Source organism: Panthera pardus, unplaced genomic scaffold (assembly GCF_024362965.1).
Source record: "Panthera pardus isolate Hobbes unplaced genomic scaffold, ASM2436296v1 HiC_scaffold_22, whole genome shotgun sequence".
NCBI classification, from domain to species: domain Eukaryota; kingdom Metazoa; phylum Chordata; class Mammalia; order Carnivora; family Felidae; genus Panthera; species Panthera pardus.
This window is the reverse complement of record NW_026526788.1, coordinates 61,825,174-61,845,589: the sequence shown is the minus strand read 5'-3', so window position 1 is coordinate 61,845,589 and position 20,416 is coordinate 61,825,174. Positions and strand designations below refer to the sequence as shown.

Here is a 20,416-nt window from a genome sequence, read left to right as displayed (position 1 = left end):
GGCACCTGGTGGCCCCTTCCCAAATCTCCTACCAATACAGACTTGCAGCCAGGGGTCTGAAAACCACGGAATATAAAGACAGTAAACCTTGGCTGGGTGATGATGCAGAAAATAGAAAAGGTCAACTTTATTTTCAAGTATTGAATTAAACTTTCACCCCAGAAAAGACAAAGCCACTTTAACATGACACTGAAAGAGCCAAAATATATTAACATTGCTGCCTGTCAAAACCATGTCACTCATTCATTCAGTGAAGGTGGCATTTCAAGTCGTTGGGGAAAGAATGTATTACCAGTAAAGGTTGATTGCATACCTGCGGAGAGCTGGATGCTGTGCTAGGCACTAAGGATGTGCCGACCAGAAAAGAAAAAAGAAAGTATACCCTGCCCTAGAGGAGGAACTGACATCAGTCAAATTAAACAAATAAATGTAAAAGTAACGGTGCTCTATATGTCCTGTTGTGGCAGAAAAATCTACTGGTTGTTTACCAGAATACATAAAATATAAATGAATTAAATGTATATGTTTAAAATAAATTAAAAGGGGGCACCTGGGTGGCTCAGTCAGTTGAGCATCCAACTCTTGATTTCGGTTCAGATCATGATCTCAGGGTGGTGAGATGGAGCCTTGCATCAGGCTCTCCGCTAGGCATGGAGCCTGCTTAGGATTCTCTCCCCCCACCCTTTGCCCCTCTCCCCAATTCATGCATGGTCTCTGTCTAAACTAAAAAAAAAATTTAATTACAAATCTAAATCCAACAACATTGTTTGCATGTGCAAATTTATAGAATAAAGGAACAGTTTCCAGCATTATGCAAAAAAAACACAAAAAACCACAATGATTTTCTAAGGAGAGCTCAGCATGTAAAGATATGTAATTTCCTGCTACTTCCTGAGATCCCTAGTCTCAGTTAAGCTTACAGAGTGGCCTATTTTGTCAATATTTGTTCAACTCTGGAAAACCGAAAGAAATCATAAAAGTTGGAATGAAAAGATATAGGCTGTTTCTACTTGATGAGACGAAGCTCTCTTGGACAAAAGCCATCAGACTAGACTGTTCTGCAAGCAGCCTCCCCCCTCTATAACTGGCCCTTTGATTTTTCCTCCCTGGAGGAAATCCTTGAGCAAGAAATTTACCCTAAATCCTTGAAAGTAGTTAATCTCCTAAGAGTGACTATCACTGGAAGGAATCCTCTGGAAGGGTTTGGAGAGGAAAGGGGTGGGGGTAAGGGTCCCCCCCCCCTTGAATGGAGGCTTTCCAGGCCTCAAGCCTCCCCCAACCCCTTCCTCAGCTTTGGACCAGATTGAGCTCCAAAGACTAGGAGATGTAAGGGCCAAAAGCAAAACCAAAAACCTACATCCCGAAAAGGTACAGGGAAGGTTTTTGTCATCAACCGGCTGTTCTTTCAGCAAACACCTCAAAGTTAGAATTGTATTCGCGCTCACTTGTATCTTCTGGATTAGCAAAAGTTGCAGATTACAGATATTAAATTCAGAAATTTTGATCAACTGCTTAGGATGCCAAATAACACACCAGCAATAAAATCAGAATCCACACAGCGCTCTGAAATCCGCTCCTCGTTTATATGATAATTCCCAAGTCCCTTTGTGTTCCCTGGTGATAATGCAGTTTCAATTCTCAGCCAGTGAATGGTGGACTGTGCACAGCAGCTTGGAAGAAAACTGAGCACGATTATTTATTTCTAATCTACTTTTGTTCGCCTCAGAGTTTTCTATCCCCTAATAGGCAGATATCATAGCACTAAGGAAAGACATTTGTTTAGCAGTGCTACAGAAAACAAACTCACCTTATTTAATATGTCCCTTTCTCTCAGAAGCTCATCCATTGCTTTCTTATCAAGTTCTGCTTGTTTCTTTGAAGCCTCCACCTCTAAATGACCAAGGAGAAGAAGAAGAAGAAATATGAAGCCAACCTAAGAAAGAATCTGCCAAAGCCAATGTAACAGAGAAACTGCTTTATAGATTTATCTGCAGCTATAAAACTACTATTTATTGAGGGTTGCATGATCTTCACCATAACGCCATGAAGGAGGTCCCCTGTCCTCAGACGGAAACTGAGGCTTAGAGGAATTAAGCCACATGCCAACAGTCTGCAGCCAAGAAGTGAGGGGCTGAGGCTGGGAGCGTGGTTTCTCTGACTCCAAGAGTCCTTGCTCTTTTTAAATCTTTCTAATTATACAAATAATTAGGAATACAGACAGAAATGAGACATCCAAATAACAAAAGGGAAAAAATTTCAAGTCAACCAGAATCTACTTAGGATTTTCATATGTCTCTTTCCAGACTTTTTCCTATGCAAATATGTGTGTGCATAAAAATATAAATATATACACATTCATATACATACACCAAAATGAATTATACTACACATACTGTTTTGTAGCTTGCTTTCGTAATTAACTAACATAAAATAAATGCCTCTCTATATTATAAATGTGCAACTACAACAGAATTTTAATGACTCTGTGATATTTCACTATATGAAAATGCGTAATTTATTTAGCCAATCCCCTACCTTAACATTTAAATTGCTTCCATTTTACTTATTTATTTGCAATTATAAGCCATAATTCTGTGAAAGTTCTCATTCATTTGTTACTCTAGAAGAGGAAGTCCTGGATTGAAGGTGATAAAAAAAAAAGACATCTCTCTCCTACTGTCAAATTTCTCTCCAGAAAACTAATAGCAGCTTAAATCCACACCCAGACCATCACTGGATATTATCACTCTTTGATCTTTAACAAGTCAATAGAGTATCAAAGCCAGTATGTCTGTATTTCATTTACATTTCCTTGATTAGTAGTGAAATCAACTACTTTTTCATGTTTAATGACCACTTACTTGTATTTCTGGGTTTTTTTAACAGTGAGTTTTTTAAGTTTATTTATTTATTTTGAGGGGGGAAATGGAGAGAGAGAGAGAGAGAGAGAGAGAGAGAAACCCAAGTAGGCTCCACACCATCAGCACAGAGCCTAATGAGGGACTCCAACTCACAAACCATGAGATCAAGACCTGAGCCCACTGAGGCACCCAGGTGCCCCCTGTATTTGTTTTTAAATTTGCCCACACTTGCCCTATGCCCATTTTTCTCATGAATTGTTTACCCCTTTTATGGATTTGTGAGAACTCTTTCATTAAATCTCTCAATCTTTGCTTTATGGTTTCCACATTTGGTGTTAACTTTTTTTTCCCAAAAAGTAACTTACTGTTCTGCTACCATTTTCTTAATAGTCCATACAGAACACCGGTATGAAACACCTTTATCTTAATGATAATCTTGGGTGTTTTTTGTTTTTTCCAATCTCTTCCATTGATCTGTTTATCAGGCATTTTCACTACACTACTTGATGACTATTGAAGCTTTATAATATTAAAAACCTAACCCAGTAAGGCAAATACTCCCTCATCACCCCTTTTTCCAGAATTTTATGGCTATTGTCACCTGTTTATTCTTCAGGAAGAACTCTAGAATCAGTTTTCAAGTCCCAACAATATAACTTACTGAAATTTTTATTGGAAATATCAAATATACAGATTAATTTAGGCAGATTTATATCTTTATCATATTGAGCTTTCTCATTCAGGAACTTTGTATATCTCTCCATTTTTCAAGTCTTCGTTTATACCCCTCAATAGAATTCTGGAGTGTGTTTTATATACATGTCTTGCAGATATCCGGGTAACTTTATTTATAGATATTTTATTACTTGAGTTGCTATTGTGAAAAGGGGTTTTTCCATCATATATTCTAACTGATTCTGTATATGAAAGGAAGCTATTGATACCTATATATTTATTTTATAACCTGCCACCCCAGTGAACTCTCATTAGTTCTGGCAGTTTATCAGTTAGTTTCTTGGGTTTTGTGATAGAAAAATCACAACCCATGGAGGACTCATGCTTCTAACTCTTATGTCCAGTGCCACTATTTGATCAGACATTCAAAAGGAAGAAGTCCCCAAGAAAAAATAATGTTAATGATACCTATAAAATAACCAAAAGAGAGCATGATGACTTCTATAAATATGACGTAAGGATGAAGAATTGGGTTCAACACAGAATGAATAATTTTTTTTTTCAAAACTTAGAACTACTGCAAGTAAAAAATACACCGATTTAAATATGGGAGTGTTTTGAAAGTCACTAAACCAATTACAAAATATGATCTAGTAGTTTTATTTTTCTTCCTAACTATCACTGAAAACATTAGATTGTAAACTCATGCAAGACTGTAAGCATCCCGAGGGCAGGGACCTCCATGCAGCCAATGCCTACCTTGGTGACTACACATAGTAGGCACTCAGTTTATTGAATGAAAGAATGGAGAAATTTTCAAGGTAAGCTCTAGCTGTACCTCAATAAAAGATTTTTTCCTGATGCCTTAGAAGGAAAAATACCTGTACTTTTCAAAGGCTTACATAACAAATACAGCTCACTGTTGAACAACACCAGACTTAGGAATGCCGATCCCCTGTGAAGATGAAAATCCATGTATAACTTTTGACTCCCCAAAAACTTAACTACTAACAGCCTACTGTTGACCAGAAGCCTTACTGATAATATAAACAGTCGATTAACACATATTTAGCACATTATATGTTTTATATACTGCATTTTTACACTACAGTAAGCTGCAGAAAAGAAATGTTACTAAAAATATCATAAGGAAGAGAAAAGACATTCATAGTGATGTACTGTATTTACCGAAAAAAAAAATCCACAGGTAAGTGGACCCATGCAGTTCAAACCCATGTTGTTCAAGGGTCAGATGTATTTCTAATAACCTTGCCTAGAGATTTAGAGTTTACCTTTTGGGGGGGGCAATGTCTGCTTTTATGCTGGTATGCATGTTATCTCATTCAGTGACCTACAACCCATATGAGTTCAACGAGGTGTTCCTGCCTCACATACTCTGGTATAGTCAAAGTCAAACCCAGACCCTCTGTGTCCAAGTTCAGGGCTGTTTCTGCCACACCAAATTTGACTAGCATATCCTATTTTCAATTATATTCTTTTTCAGAATGAGATGGCATTCTCTCTTACTGCTTATATAAATAGTAATACGCCCAGATGATAATAGATGCCATTTAGTAAGCATTTACTGTGTTAGGTACTGTCCACAAGTGCTTTATATGTATCAGCTCATTTCATCCCCTAACAATAAATACGATGAAGGTGAGATCTTTACCCAGGTAGACATGACTCCATAGTTTGTATCCTTAATGATTTTTCTGTGCTATGTGACCTTCCATAGCACTTAAATTTTTCCTCCACGGGGCAATGTGATAGCTGGTAAAAACAAGGTTCATCACATGGTAAAGTAATAACAGAGAAAAGAAGTTAGGAGCCATTGTGATGCCTGGTGGCTCAGTCAGTTAAATGTCTGACTCTTGGTTTCAGCTCAGATCATGATCTCACAGTTCATGAGTTCAAGCCCCATGTAGGGCTCTGCACTTACAGCTGCAGAGCCTACTTGGGATTCTCTGTCTCCCTCTTTCTCTGCCTCTCCCCTGCTCACTCTCTATTCCTCTCTCTCAAAATAAATAAATAAACATTTTTTTAAAGGAAGTTAGGAACCACTAATTTTTGTCTCACTGATTCTTGGTACAACATTGTCCCAAATATTGCTAGTGGGGGGACATTTGTTTTAATTTATCCCCTATCTTCTCTGAGAAAAGGGACTAAAGCATAAAGTCATGTAGAACCCAGACTTAAGAGTATAGATGCTATTTATTCCAGCGACAAATACTGAGCAATACTTTTGGCTGGATTTACATTGCGCCAATATAGTCTGTTGAAGAATTTTTTAAGGCAGGATAGTTCAAGGTATTCAAAATGATGTCCCCTGCACATTGGCTGCTTACCAGTTTGAAAGTTGTTTTACTGATTACATCTGGCATGGTTTGTGTTTGGACGCATAGAGCCCTGGGTTGCCAAATCACAGTCACCAATAAAATGTTTACAAAAGAATATGACAAAGCACGAAATGTTTCTTGGATTACCTCTCTCTAATCCCAAGATCTGATTTTTTAGGGTTTCCTTGTGCTGTTCCACCTCTGACTTTTGATCTTCGATCTGATGCAATTTCTTATGGATTTGTTCTCTGATTTTATTGAGCTTCCCAATGTCAAGCCGCATCTGATGGACTTCTTCCTCTTTGGCCTGTAATTAGTGAGATTCAGGGATATTCAGTAAATAAAGTGCCAGTGACTAGGTGATGGTGAACTCAGAACCCATAAAAGGAAATTATTCCCATGTTAGTGTAAAGTTGTTGTATGGGTTAAACAAAAACACACATTGTTTGGTTTTGAGAGAAATTGAAAAACTATTCTCTGAATAAAATATGTTGCTATATAAGCTAAAAAATAATGGAAAGACTGATTAGAGCTGATGTCTCAAGGTACCACTGAATTGTTGAATCAAACAGGGTAAGAATGCTGAGTTGTACATATCACAAATGTGTGAATTTTGTATACGAATGCTGTATTTGATTAGCAATTTTTATGGACTCACAGAGTGATCTCGTTCAGAAGGTTATTGAAATTTTTTTAATGTTTATTTTTGAGAGAGAGAAAGAGTGTGAGCAGGGGAGGGGCAGAGAGAGGGGTAGACACAGAATCCGAAGCAGGCTCCAGGCTCTGAGCTGTCAGCACAGAGCCCAAAGCAGGGCTCGAACCCACCAACCGTGAGATCATGACCTGAGCCGAAGTCGGACGCTTAACCGACTGAGCCACCCAGGCACCCCTCTCTCAGAAGGTTGTTGACATGCTATTAACATATTCAGATACTCTTTTGAACCCACATGGCCACTGGAGTACAACTACACACACTAGAGAAAGGGCCCTACTTCCTCAGAGGATGTTAGTCAGTGGGTGTACATACAGATACATGGACAGGGCATCATCAATAGGCAAGTCTACATAATGGCAAAAGGCACCAAAATAATAATTCTAACACTAGAAAGCACCAGATTTTTGCCAATGGACCTCAAGTTTTATTAATTTTTTAAAATTCAAATTCATTTTTTAAATCTGCCGTTCTTAGAAATTACTGGAAAAGCAAAGAGAGCAAATAAACATTAGCAGTTATCCCCCGCTGTTGACAAGGAAGAAACTGCACTCAGCTGGGCATGTCATTCTCAGATTACTGCTAGAAGTAGAATCCCATAGGTTCAGGATCTGATAACAAAAATTTTCCATCTTTCAAGGTGCCCCATTCATGTTACCAAAGAAGAGAATTAATGGCATACGTATTTTTACTTTGATTTTACCTTAGGGGCTAATATATTATTTTGCTTTAAGAAGCCATTTCATTTCTGCTTCAATTTACAGCTTTCTCATAAAGAATGGTTTCAAGTCAAACTACTCTGGACTGTTTTAAATACTCCTCGGCCTCAGATTTACATGGTCGAAATTAGCTGAACTAGGGCCCTTTCCAATTAGAACAATAGAATGTTGTAATTCAGTAGTTATTAATCCAGACCCCGTGGTTAGACTTCAGAAAAACCTTGGAAACCTGAGACTGCATTCAAAACAGGATAGAAGATGTGCAAATAAGTGTGTGTGTGTGTGTGTGTGTGTGTGTGTATGTGTGTGTGTGTGTGTGTGTGTGCGTGGGGGCGGGGGGCGCACGTACACCCATGTTCTCATCAGATTTTCAAAAGGGCATAAGAACCAAAAACTGTTATGACTCACTGATCAAATCTATGTATCATTCTTGATAGGTCACTCATTTTATGCTTAGTATCCTAACATTACCAGAGAAGGGTTTATGGATTTTTTTCAGAATCAGTGATAAACATAAAGTCGCTCTGTCAAACACGTAGGTATACAATATGTACCCAAGTATAAAACTGTTACCCAAACATAATTTGCAAACACTCTTCATTGAGGACAGGGAGAAGAATGGGAAGGCTGTCTTGAAATTTACAGTGTATAGAAGAAAAAATCATGGTTCTACAATCTTGGAAGTAGATACTCAATAGTACCAGTCCATCCCCCAACCCTCCCATTCTACCTTCTCCATATAAAAGTAGTAAAATATAATCTAACTTCTTTGCTACTCACTCATGTAAATGGTTTCTAGCTCAGGGCAACTAGTTACTTGCAAGGCTAAGTTACAGAGATGAGTATCTGAGCTTGCTCTCAAAAATACTTGCATAATCATATGATCAATATTCAGGTTTGTGGTTTTATGAGCATGGAAGTCATCAAACTATCTACTTCCAAGCAGAAAGCAATCACTGTAGGCTTGAGCCTGCCTCTGACATATCAAGGCTAATACAGGTTATCCAACCAACGGCTCCAACCACTACAGCAAATCTGTATTAATAGGGAATGAGTGAGGGGGCCTGGGTGGCTCAGTTGGTTAAGTGTCTGACTTCAGCTCAGGTCATGATCTCAAGATCCTTGAGTTCAAGCCCTGCATCAGGCTCTGTGCTGACAGCTCCGAGCCTGGAGCCTGCTTCAGATTCTGTGTCTCCCTCTCTCTGTTCCTCCCCCACTTGCAATCTGTTTCTTTCTCTCTCTCTTTTTCTCTCTCTCTCTCTCTCAAAAATTCGAAAAACATTAAAAAATTTTAATAAAATAGGGAATAAGGGAGGGAGTGCTAGGCAACAAATCAGTCACTTGGTGTTTACTTTGAGCTCCAATGCCTTCTGCTGGTTTTCCTGGGATAGCTGCTCACAAACCAAACTGTGTTGTTCATTCTCTTGCTGAAGTTTAGAATTTCGCATCTGAAACTGCTCCAGTTCCTTTGCAGCTCTTTCGTTCAATATCTGAAAGATGCATAATGAGCTGGTTAATGCTTTTAATCTGATTACAATATCTGCATATCCACACAGGAGGCCCTGCAAACCTCCTGGGATGATCACAGCAACCACACTTTTTTTGTCTTTGTAGAAATTGTTCTTTATCCCCGGTGAAAGCACTAATGCACTCAAATATGATGAATGTTAAATGGCTGAGGAAAATGACACCTTCTAATGAATAACACAGAGCGCATAATTTTTTTTTTTCTGAGAGCCTTGGGAAGTCTTGTTCACAGGTGGTGGATAAATATTTTAATGCCTGTTTGCCGTTTGGCAAGCTTCACATATGCAACAATTGCTATAATCATTGCAAATGAGCTAGAGATTCAAACGGGTTTTATCAGTTGTGGGGCTGGGAAGCCACATCTTCAGAAGCAAATCCTGCATTAACATGCCTACAACATTTTCTTGGACAGAACCATTCACTAACACCAGCACAGAGACAATTCCCCTTAAATCCAACTCAAGTCAAAACCGTGGAACGGCAGAGGAATGATTTCTATCTGCCTGACTTCAGTGTCAATGGGGTTTCCTCTTCCCTACCTTGCCTATCCTCAGCAGACACAGTTTTATAAAAACAGGATTATATTTTTTGGCGGGGCGGGGCGTCATCATTTCTATTGGCAGACTAGTGAGAGGATGGAGGGGGAGAAAATGCGCTGAAGGGAAAAGAGAGAGAAGATAGTTTAGACAGTTATCCCAAAATATAACTAGATGCAAGCAAAATTTAAACATGGAAAGACTTCATCCAATTTCCCATCAATAGGGACCAAACAAAATACAGCCAGCTATGCTAAAAATGAAATTGTGTTTTACGTGAGTCCTGGATATTGCTAAACAAAGCACTGTAATTTAATCGTGATGTTCAAAAACCTCTCGAATTTCATGCTCAAAGAAGTCTCGTTTTTCTTGTGGATACTTGCACAATGTGTATTACCCATCTGATTTCTGCCTTTATACAATATTAATAAGGCAATTGACAAAGAAATGTGTTCTAATATCTATTTTTTAAGTGGAAAAAATGCTGTATGTCTTGGCAATTCTTTGAAAACTTCCTAAGAGAAACTATTTTCAAGAAACAACTTTTCTCAATTATATGAATTGCCTCTTTAAGAAATGAGAAAAGACAGAGCACAATTATTACTATTTGAGTTACCTTCAACTGCTGTTATAGGGGAAATATTAAAAATAGCACCATATTTAAAATGCAGATAGACTGAATATGGGTTCCTAAACTTGAAACTTAAAAATAAGCCGCTTAAAAATAAACCATGTTATGGTCACACAAGGAACACTATGACGGTGAATGTTCTATTGAGCTCTGTGCAACAGAACTTTCTGCAATGATGTGAATGTTGTCTATCTGTTCTGTCCAATAGGTTATCTACTAGCCCTGTGGCTATTAAGCACTTGAAATGGTACTAGTTCAACTGAGCACTTGAGGTTTGATTTTGTTTTGTTTCATTTTATTTAAAATAACTTAAATTTAGGGGCGCCTGGGTGGCTCAGTCGGTTGAGCGTCCGACTTCGGCTCAGGTCATGATCTCATGGCGTGTGAGTTCGAGCCCCGCGTCGGGCTCTGTGCTGACAGCTCGGAGCCTGGAGCCTGCTTCAGATTCTGTGTCTCCCTCTCTCTCTGACCCTCCCCCGTTCATGCTCTGTCTCTCTCTGTCTCAAAAATAAATAATAAAACATTAAAAAAAAATTTTTAAATAACTTAAATTTAAATAGCAATGCATGGCCAGTGGCTACCATACTGGATAGTGCCATTCTATAACCATGTGGCAACACAAATGAATCTCACAAACAGACAAAATATTGAGCAAGTTAGTACAAAAGAGCATTGCATGACTGTATGAGTGCATTTCTGCAAAGTGCAAAAACAGACAAAACTAAACTCGGCTTAGGTTTCAGAATAGAAGTGACCTTTAAGGGAGAGAGTGACTGGGAGGGGGCACAAAAGGACATCTGGCGTACTGTTCCTTGGGCCTGGTGCAGGTGACCAAGATATGTTCAGGTGGAGAAAATTCATCAAGCTGTACACTGTTGACTTACACACTTTTCTATGTGTATATTACACATCAACAGAATGTTAAAAAGAAATTAACCTGCTGGAGCTGGGGGAGAAAAGGTCATAGATACCCATACGAGCTCTTCAAAGAGCAATGCAGTGCCCAGTGCTGTGTTACCAACATCTCTAGTGCAGAGAGTCTGCTCCTTTCCAGAGAAAACTCAAAGTGTTCCAAAGGCCCCCTTCTTGTCTTTGCGAGGACCGAGGCGCAGCCCACACCCAGCGCACCTTCTGTTCCTTCAGCTGCTGCTCCAGCTTCTGAAGCTCCTCCTTGCTCTTCTGCACATACTGCTGCAGGGCCCTAATTTCCGTCTGCCTGGTGTCCATGTCTGTCTGAATCTGCCTGAGCTCTTTCTCCAGTTTTTCCTTCTTCCGAGACTCCCGTGACGCTTCATTCTGACGTTGCTGTATCTCTTGTCGGAACTAGGGGCACAGGAAGGATAGGGGAGGAAAGGGATGAAGCCCTCCCCAGGACAGATCTCAACCAGCTGAGCTGCTCCTCATCTCAACTCTTCTAGTTTCGGGGCAGTCACCTCGTGGTAGCCTTTCCCCTGCAGGACAGTCATCTTTGAACCCCAACGTTCAAACTTTTCGAGAATGTTCTGTGTTGTTTTCCAGAGCCTTAACACCAGACATCCACCCTAACGGTGGGAACAAATCCACAAAGAATGGTATAAGATCCAATTAAATAGGGAAACCCAGAATTCTGGAGAGTTAAACATTGAAAGAATTCACCGAATTCTCTATCAATAGGATCTAAATAAAATGTCGCCAGTTACCCTAAACATTAAATTATGTTTCACATGAGTCCTGGATGTTATTACATAAAGCATTATAGCTTTATCAGGATGGTCAAAAATCTATGAAAAATCTGTTATCTCATGCTCAAAGTAATCTCCTAGGGGTTGCATGTGTGTATCATCTATTTGACTCCTGGGTTATTATAAAAAGTGTTCAAAAGAGGTCCTTACAAAGGAGAAGGGCCAAGGGAACTACTTGCACCATCTCCAGATGCAGAGCATTCTCGCCTTTGCCAGGGACACATTCTTAAGCCAAAACTGTAAGCAGTGCCCTGTCTTAGTGACTTCTCAGACACAGAATGTTGAGAAGAAATGAACAAGTATAACTGTTCTTGTAAGAACAAACCAGACAAATAAGCAGACCTGTGGATGCTTCATTTGGGCACCAGGGGGTAAATCTGAGAGAGGAACAATATGGGAAGGACTTCTAGAAGGTAATGTTCTTTCATCTTGCCCTCCATGACAAAGCAGACCTGACTGATGGTCTGCTCTGCCTCTTCTCTGCATCGCTCCGTTTCCTGCTGCTGTTCAGTAGTCTGAGCTAAGGACTCTCGTAATTTCACCACTTCTGACAAGAGCTGGTCTCGCTCCTTTATCACTTCTTCTTTGAACTTCAGTAAATCTCGGATACTAAAAAAGAAGAACACTGGAGTCAGACTAAAAGGCCATCTTCTCAGGAGCCCTTCCTATCACCCTCTGAGCACATTTTCATGGGAAAGACTTGAGGTCAAGGACTAACACCATTCAAGTGTGAAAGAGAAGGACCTTTATGCCCTGACATGGACATGGTAGCTGCTTGTGAGTTGTTAACTGAAAAAGACATTCCAATAATAATATATATAACATGATCCCTTTTCTGATGTTTAAATAATTACAGTGTCTGTATATAGGTGTATGTATGTGTTTTATAGACATTTTTATAGAAGTCCAAGAAAATAGATCCAAACTGGTAATTGGTAACTGGTTATCTCTGAAAAGTAGAATATAGCATTGGAAGAGTTGGAGGGGTAATTCTTACTCCTTAGTTGCCACACCTCTGTATTATTTGAATTTGTTACAATAAGACTATACAGCTACTGTCAACTCTTGTAATTAATCCTAAAGAAAATGTTAATTTAAGAAATTATTTGTTTAATATACCCAAGGGAGGGCTATGATCACAACTATAAAGTCTAAAATAAAGCATAAAAATAAGCAAATAATACACATTGCCAGTTTTCTAATCATTCACCCATAGAGATTAGTTTCCACCAAAGGGATGCAACTCTGATAAAATGTTCCCAAGAACAAAATTTGGAAATCATTCATGTTGCCAGCTTTTGGAGAGTATGTGATGATATTTGTTGATTTGAATTGTTAACCAGTTACTTCCACATTAAAAAAAAAACATTATTTATGATTTGGCATGACTTTCTGCAGAATTAGTGTTCTTGAAATAGAAAGACTGTGTCTGATCTGACCTGTGCAGCAGAATGAAGGTCTAGAACAAGGCTGCCACATGAGAGTTGAGAAAATAGAGAACTTGAGGTACTCACTACTGAGTCATCAAATGACCATTGGAAGCACCTCTGACAATGTTTATTTACCAACAACTTTGGTAGAACATAAGTATTTAATAAGGAACTTTCAGAACTGCATTCAACTTCTTCTCCAGAAACAAAACTTCAAATTCTGAGGTTACTCTGAAGACAGCTACACCTAAGCACATTGTTAGGACTAGATAGTTTCTTCAGTTCCCCTCCTCACTGTGCTCCAACTCTCATTAAAACTCCTAACTGATCAGTTCCCTCACATTGCTCTTCAGTAGTTGCTCTGATGATGCTTGACTTCTTTAATGAGAAAATAGAGTCCATTATGACAGATATCACATCTTCTTTTTGTTTTTCCTGTTCCTTCCTCCAACCCTGGCACTTAGAACTATCTCTCAACGTTGGATAAATGCATCTAGAAAACATAAGAAACCTAGGCAGCAGTTAGAGTTGGTGAAAAATGCCTAAGGAAGGGGCATCCCGGTGACTTGGTCAGTTGAGTGTCCGACTCTTGATTTCAGCTCAAGTCTTGATCTCAAGGTCATGAGTTCAAGCCCTGCACTGGGCTCCACACTGGGTACAGAGCCAACTTAAAAAAAAATGCCTAAGGAAGTGTGTGATCATTTCTGATTCATAAACTAATGCAAGGTTTTGCATGCCTTGCACAGTGTTAGACACCTAGAGGGAAGGTAAAAGTGTCTTCCTTCAAGAGTTTGTAGCCTAACAGAGAGTGAAGTATTTCAACAAATAATTTCGATACAATGTGATCAATGCCATACTTGAGATACATGTTGGGTTCTACAGAAACAGAGAACACAGTGACTCTCACTGAGGCTAGGGGTAGGGAGAAGGTTGAAATAGAGGTGCCAACAGTGATGAAATTAAGATGGTGTTTGAGATGGGTCATGAAGGGTGCATAGTTGTTTACTGTGTGGAGAAATAAAGAAAAAGCATTCCTGGAATAAAAACAGCATGATCAAAAGTATTGAGGCATCAGCAAGCATGGTGTTTCGGGACATGAGTCTAGCAAGGCTGGTGAACAGATCTATGTAGGGCCCTAAAAGACATGTTCATGACTGGGCTGCATTCTTTGGGAGTGGGGAGCTATTGAAGGTGTTTGGAACATGTGCTGGAGATGGGAGCACTCAGATACACATTTCAGAAGCCTAATCTGGTGTGTGGAAGATGGTGAAGAGGGGATATGTCTCCTTGAAGGCAGCTAGAACAGTTAACAGTCCATCGCCAAATCCAGCCAAGAATGGGGAGCCCGAAGCAAGGCATTAGCACTGCTGATAAGGAGCAGGGATAGACACAAGTGATGATTAGAAGACAGAATCAACAAGACGAAGCTTTCAGGGTTAAAAGAGCGGTCTAGAATCTGTTTTCTGGCCTAGAACCAGAGAAGTTAGAAGAATGGTGATGGGACTAATGGGGGTTCAGAGCATGGGAAGGGGCTGGAAATCAGAGCAGAAAGGCAGCAAGTTCCATTTCACACAAGTTTGAGAGAAAGAAATCTAAAATATTTACTCATTTTGAAATTGTAGTACATATTCCTGCAGAGCCAAAAGTTTAATATAATCACAAATTATGAGTTCTTGGGTATGGAGAAAGGGAGCATTGAAAACAAAAAATAGCAATAGATGGAAAACAATCTCCGGGAAACTACCAAAGAAGAAGACTGTTGTATCATAAAGAATGTTCAAGGTGACACGGCAAACCCCAGGCCATCTGCTGAATAAGGGGGCGTCCACAAAAGCAAGTTCAACATACATTAACAAGTCTATGACCTACTTGCTATCCTGGTCCAGTGACAGTCCAGACCCCTGCTCGACTAGTTTGGTTAAGTTCACTATTTCCTCTTTCAGGGCAAGGATCGTCTCCTTTGCCTTCTGCTCTTTGTCATAGGCCGAGTCCACCATCTTCCAGGCCTTTTCGATTTCCTATATGGGCCACGGCACATCAGTGAGAAAAACCAAACTAGGATCCAGATGCAAGATAAACTGAGTAAGTAGAATAATAAAACAACTCCAATATAGTTGTCATTTATGGGGAAGAAGATTATATATTATACATTATGCATTCCATTTATATTGACTTACTAAATTGTTCAACATGAGCTAGTCGATACTGAACAGCAGTGTTAGAAGGGGTCCTGGCAAATGGTATTTTTCCTTGTGTAGGTGAGTGGGGTTACAAGGCTCACATCTTGCAAGGGCCACTATAACTAGGAGGATATTTCTAATAAAAATGTTAAGATAGGTTTACAAAATTAAAAAACAAAAGCCTATGTGTTTTCCAAGCCCAAATATTATGGAGAAAAAAAAATAAGGAGTGGCCTTGGATCCAAGCCCTAAATCTGAAGCTCTTGATCGATTACAAATTTTTAAAAAATCTATTTTGTAGTCAGGTCTCAAGTAAGGGGTCCTGGATGGCTATGTCAGCTTTAGAACAATTCATAGCAAGGTGGTCTTTGCTGTCACCTAATTGTACATAACAGCCTTGATAATTCCCATTCCAGAAATCCCCTCCCAGATCTTCTCATCAGATGCTCACAGGGGAAAAGCAAAGCCCTAGCTGGGAATGGGAACAAGGACTCATGCAGGTTTGGCTTCCTTACTATTATTAAATCCAATGTGGAATATTAACATAAATACTTAAAAGTGAATTACAGCCATTCAAATAAGTGAACAAAGCATAGTAAATGTTGTAACAGCCTTCAGTTTTACCCCACCACTCCATTTTCTTGCTAAGTTCTGTCAAGTGCAATGTGAGTCCTTCATATAGGTAAGAACCTATAAGCTTAAGGTGAAAACATTCTGCTTTTATGTTGACAAGGAATAAAATGAGTGGAAGAGAGTATTTACACAAATTCGTGCTCACCATTACATGAAAGAGAGATAGATGAGTCTTGGGTAACTTCACATAATTTAGTGATTCAAAATAATTACAGGGTATATTTTTCTGTAGCAACGATATGTACTATTTTCAGCAAAACAAATGAAGGGTATTTAAATGAAAATACAATTATACGAAGTTTTGTCCAAATCAACTTCACCAATTATATTTTAACCAGCTCATGACTTCCATTTACAGTTTTTTAATTTGCAATAAAAAATGGTTTTTTTCCTCATCATACAATGATTTAAAGCCTTCTTTTATTGGTTTTCCAGCAAAGAGAAGAAAATGCCATTAGAAAATAGCACTTTAAAAAAAGTAAATTCTAAGATAACAGATGTCATAATTTGCACTGGTCTTGGAAATTCATTTAAATTGCCTGATGTTTCATTGTATGATATCAAGGGAATTATCTAAAAAGTTTATGAGTTATTTTTTACCACTCGGGTTTTAATTATAAATTAAAATCTCTCAACTTCTTATCACCCCGAGAGCAACAAGGAACATTTACATTTTACCCTCAAAATAATGCAACACACTTGAGGATGAAAAACTCCATGGTAAAGTAGAACCATGCTTCCTCAGTAGCCCCCAGACTGAATCCCTGATCTCCCATTATAAGGAATTGGGAGGATCAAGGAGGAAACAAGATCATGAAAATTACTATCTAGGAATTCTCAAGGCAATTTCTTCTAAAACAGTAGGAAAAGCAGAAACATGAAAATATCCTTCAAAAAATATCCTTCACAAGCTATCATCATGAGATATTTAATTACTCATCTTCTATCAAACAAGACCTACCAAGGTCCCTAATATTACATTTCCTTACTTCTCATTCTTTCTGCTAACCCGGTACTTCTTAGAAAGCAAGCCAGCAAGGTTCTATATTATTTTCTGCCCAGTGAAATTCACCAGGCTAATTATTTCCTTTGAAAATAACATTATTCCCTAGGCTTAATGAATATATAAATCATGTAGATTTTTACTTAATAACTCACTTACTACCAGCCTAGAGCTGCCAATGTAAGGAAAGAATGACGTTTTAAATATAGGATGCATTTATGGCAGCTCTCCTTAGGCTCTGTTTCTATGAGATCACTGACCTTCTTCAGGGATGCAATGGTGGTCTGATCATCCTGGGAGAGCTTCAGGGCAGTGGCGACCTTTGCAGAATTAACCACAATCTCTGCGTTTAGCTCTCTGCATTTGGCCATCAGACGCTTTTCATTGTCATAAGACTTTTTCATGACAGCATGAAGCTTCTCATATTCAATTCTAAATTTCTCCAGACTTTTATCTCCCGAAAGTTCATTGAGAACCTCCTGAAAATCCCTTTCGATTTCTTCAAATGCAGTTTCTTCCAGCACTAGTTTCTCACTCTTTTCCTGTACAAAAGAGCAGGAAGGGGAATGAGTATTACAATATGTCTATGTTACTATTCAGGGGTTGCTATTATTATCTATGAATACAAGACCTTCATAGAAGCAAAATAAAAATCACTGAAAAAACAGAAACATTAAGACTATATGATGGAAAGACATCTTGTTCATCCCCTGATGTATGTATATATGTACACATATGCATTAGGATAATAATATTTCCTACCACATGGTGTCAAAGATCAGATTAAATAGTATCATTCATTAGGCGTGCTTGGTCGGTTAAGTGCATGACTTGATTTCAGCTTAGGTCATGATCTCATGGTGTGAGACTGAGCCCTGAATTGGGCGCCATGATGACAGCACGGAGCCTGCTTAGGATTGTCTCTCTCCCTCTCTCTCTGCCTCTCCCCCCTCCAAAATAAATAAATAAACTTCAAAAAAATAAACAAACAGGATCATTCATGTTAAACACTTGGCCAAGTGCCTGGCAAAGAGGAGGCACTCAATAAATTTTGATATCTGTTATGATTATTCCAAGCCCTGATTTGTTTTCACTTCATCCTGCAGAAGAAAGCCAAGGGATATTATGGTCAGATATACGGAATCTTGGTGTGGATACCATGATATCACACATACTCACAATGAACCCCATCCGAAATATGGAATCTTCCCCTAAAAGCTATTCCATCATTTTTATCTCTTAAAATGATAAGACAAGGTCATCTTCACAGGTGTATTGAGATGCCCTTTGTGCAATGTTCACAGGTCTTCTCTAGATTTGCTTTCCATGATCAGCTGGACAACAAATTATTTTAAAAAAAAAAAAGCCTGGACATACAGATACAATTCAAACACATCTGGCTATGACTTAGATGAGAACCCGGAGTCAGTTAAATAAGATTTTTTTTTCAGTTTATTTTATTTATTTTGGGGGTGGGGGGAGAGGGTGCAGGGGAGAGACACAGAAGGAGAGGGAGAGAGAGAATCCCAAGCAGAATCTGCACCAATAGCACAATCTCACCAACCGCGAGATCATGACCTGAGCTGAAATCAAGAGTCAGACGTTCAACTGACTGAGCCACCCAGGCACCTGAAGAGTTCTTATTTCCCTAGTGTTAAGGGTTGAATTTGTCTCCCAGAAAGGTATGTTGAAGTTCTAACACCCAGTACCTATAAACCTATAAATGTGACTTGTTTGGAAGTAGAGTCATTGCATATATAATCAGTTAACTTGAGGTCACACTGGAGTAGAGTGGGCCCTCATCCAATAAGACTGGTGTCCTTATAAAAAGAGGGAAGACTGTAACTATGTGTAGTGATGGATGTTAAACTTATTGTAATAATCATTTTGCAATATATATATATATATATATATATATATATATATAATCATTATGTTGTACAACTAAAACTAATACAATGTCACATGTCAATTCTATCTCAATGCAAAAAAAGTAGAGGATGGGATTTGGACAGCGACACAAACACAGGAAGGAAGAAACACCACGAGGGGCGCCTGGGTGGCTCAGTTGGCTAAGCATCTGACTTCAGCTTAGGTCATGATCTCACAGTTCATGGGTTCGAGCACTGCATTAGGCTCTCTGCTGTCAGCCTGGAGCCCACTTTGGATCCTCTGTTTCCTTTTCACTGCCCCTCCTCCACTTGTTCTCTCTCTTGCTCTCTCTCAAAAATAAATAAACATCAAAATAAAAATAAAGAAAGAAAGAAATACCACGTGAAGACAGAAACAGGGTGTAAGCCAAGGAAAGCTAAGGATCACTGGCTGCCATCAGAAGCTAGGAAGAGGTAAGGAAGAATTTTACTTAGAGTCTCAGAGGAAGCATGGTCCTGCCAACATCCTGATTGCAGACTTCAACCTCCAAAAGTGTGAGACAAGAAGTGTCTACTGTTTAAACCACCATGTTTGCAGTACTCTGTTATGGCTGAGTAACAGCCTAGTAAACTAATACACCTTCTCCTTGTTAGACACAGCAAAATAATGAAAAAGAATGGGGGTGGTTAATAAATTTCTTCATTTATTCAGCAAATATTTATTGAACATCTGCTATTTGTAAGTTGGAACGAGGGAGCCTTCGTAGGAGGTACCAAGGTAAGGAATAAACAGCCCTCCCACAGGGAATTTATACATTAATAGTTGATGGAGTATGTTTTCAGATAGTGGAAGTACAGAATTTGATACATGCCATAAAATGGATTCAAAATTCTACAAGGACCTATAGGAAGATGGAACTACTCCCAGCAGCAAGAATGAAAGCAAATTTCCTAAAGGAGGTGGTATTTGAGTATGCCCAGATGGGAGAGTGAAATATTCACAGGTGAATGTGGAGGGAAAAGGTATGCCTGGCCCATGGCAAAGCTTGAACAAAGGCTCAGGCCCAGAAAGTATCCAGGATTTGAGATTGGTTAAGAAGCTCAAGTTGGGGGTGTTGTATGTAAGTGATGAATCATGAGAATCTACTTCCGAAGCTCAGAGAGCGTTGTATACACTGTATGTTAGCTAACTTGACAATAAATTCTATTAAAAAAAAAAAAAAAGCTCGGGGTGCCTGGGTGGCTCAGTCGGTTGAGCGTCTGACTTCGGCTCAGATCATGATCTCACAGCTCATGAGTTCGAGCCCCGCGTTAGACTCTGTGCTGACAGCTTGGAGCTTGGAGCCTGCTTCAGATTCTGCGCCTCCCTCTCTCTCTGCCCCAACCCACTCGCATTCTGTCTCTCTCTCTCTCTTTCTCAAAAATAAATTTAAAAAAATATTTAAAAAATTTAAAAAAAACTCAAGTTAGCTAAAGAGTAAGAAGTATGACAGGGAGAAGGAAAGAGAAGACTAGACAGGAAGTTAAAGACAGACTGGAGGCCGTGAATGGCATTCTAAGGAATATGGAGTGAATTAA

The 20,416-nt window shown here is 39.1% G+C and overlaps 1 protein-coding gene across 1 annotated transcript in view; it reads right to left on the bottom strand.

The window, feature by feature from the left end:
* Positions 1-20,416, bottom strand: part of CFAP58 (cilia and flagella associated protein 58) — a 105,934-nt gene that overhangs the window by 82,585 nt on the left and 2,933 nt on the right. The window contains exons 2-8 of the mRNA XM_019459373.2: positions 17,228-17,509; positions 15,021-15,169; positions 12,174-12,330; positions 11,129-11,323; positions 8,659-8,796; positions 6,023-6,182; positions 1,808-1,890 (exon numbers count right to left, since the gene is read on the bottom strand). Of these exons, the coding sequence (XP_019314918.2) occupies positions 1,808-1,890; positions 6,023-6,182; positions 8,659-8,796; positions 11,129-11,323; positions 12,174-12,330; positions 15,021-15,169; positions 17,228-17,509 (1,164 nt within the window). The remainder of the gene's footprint in view (positions 1-1,807; positions 1,891-6,022; positions 6,183-8,658; positions 8,797-11,128; positions 11,324-12,173; positions 12,331-15,020; positions 15,170-17,227; positions 17,510-20,416) is intronic.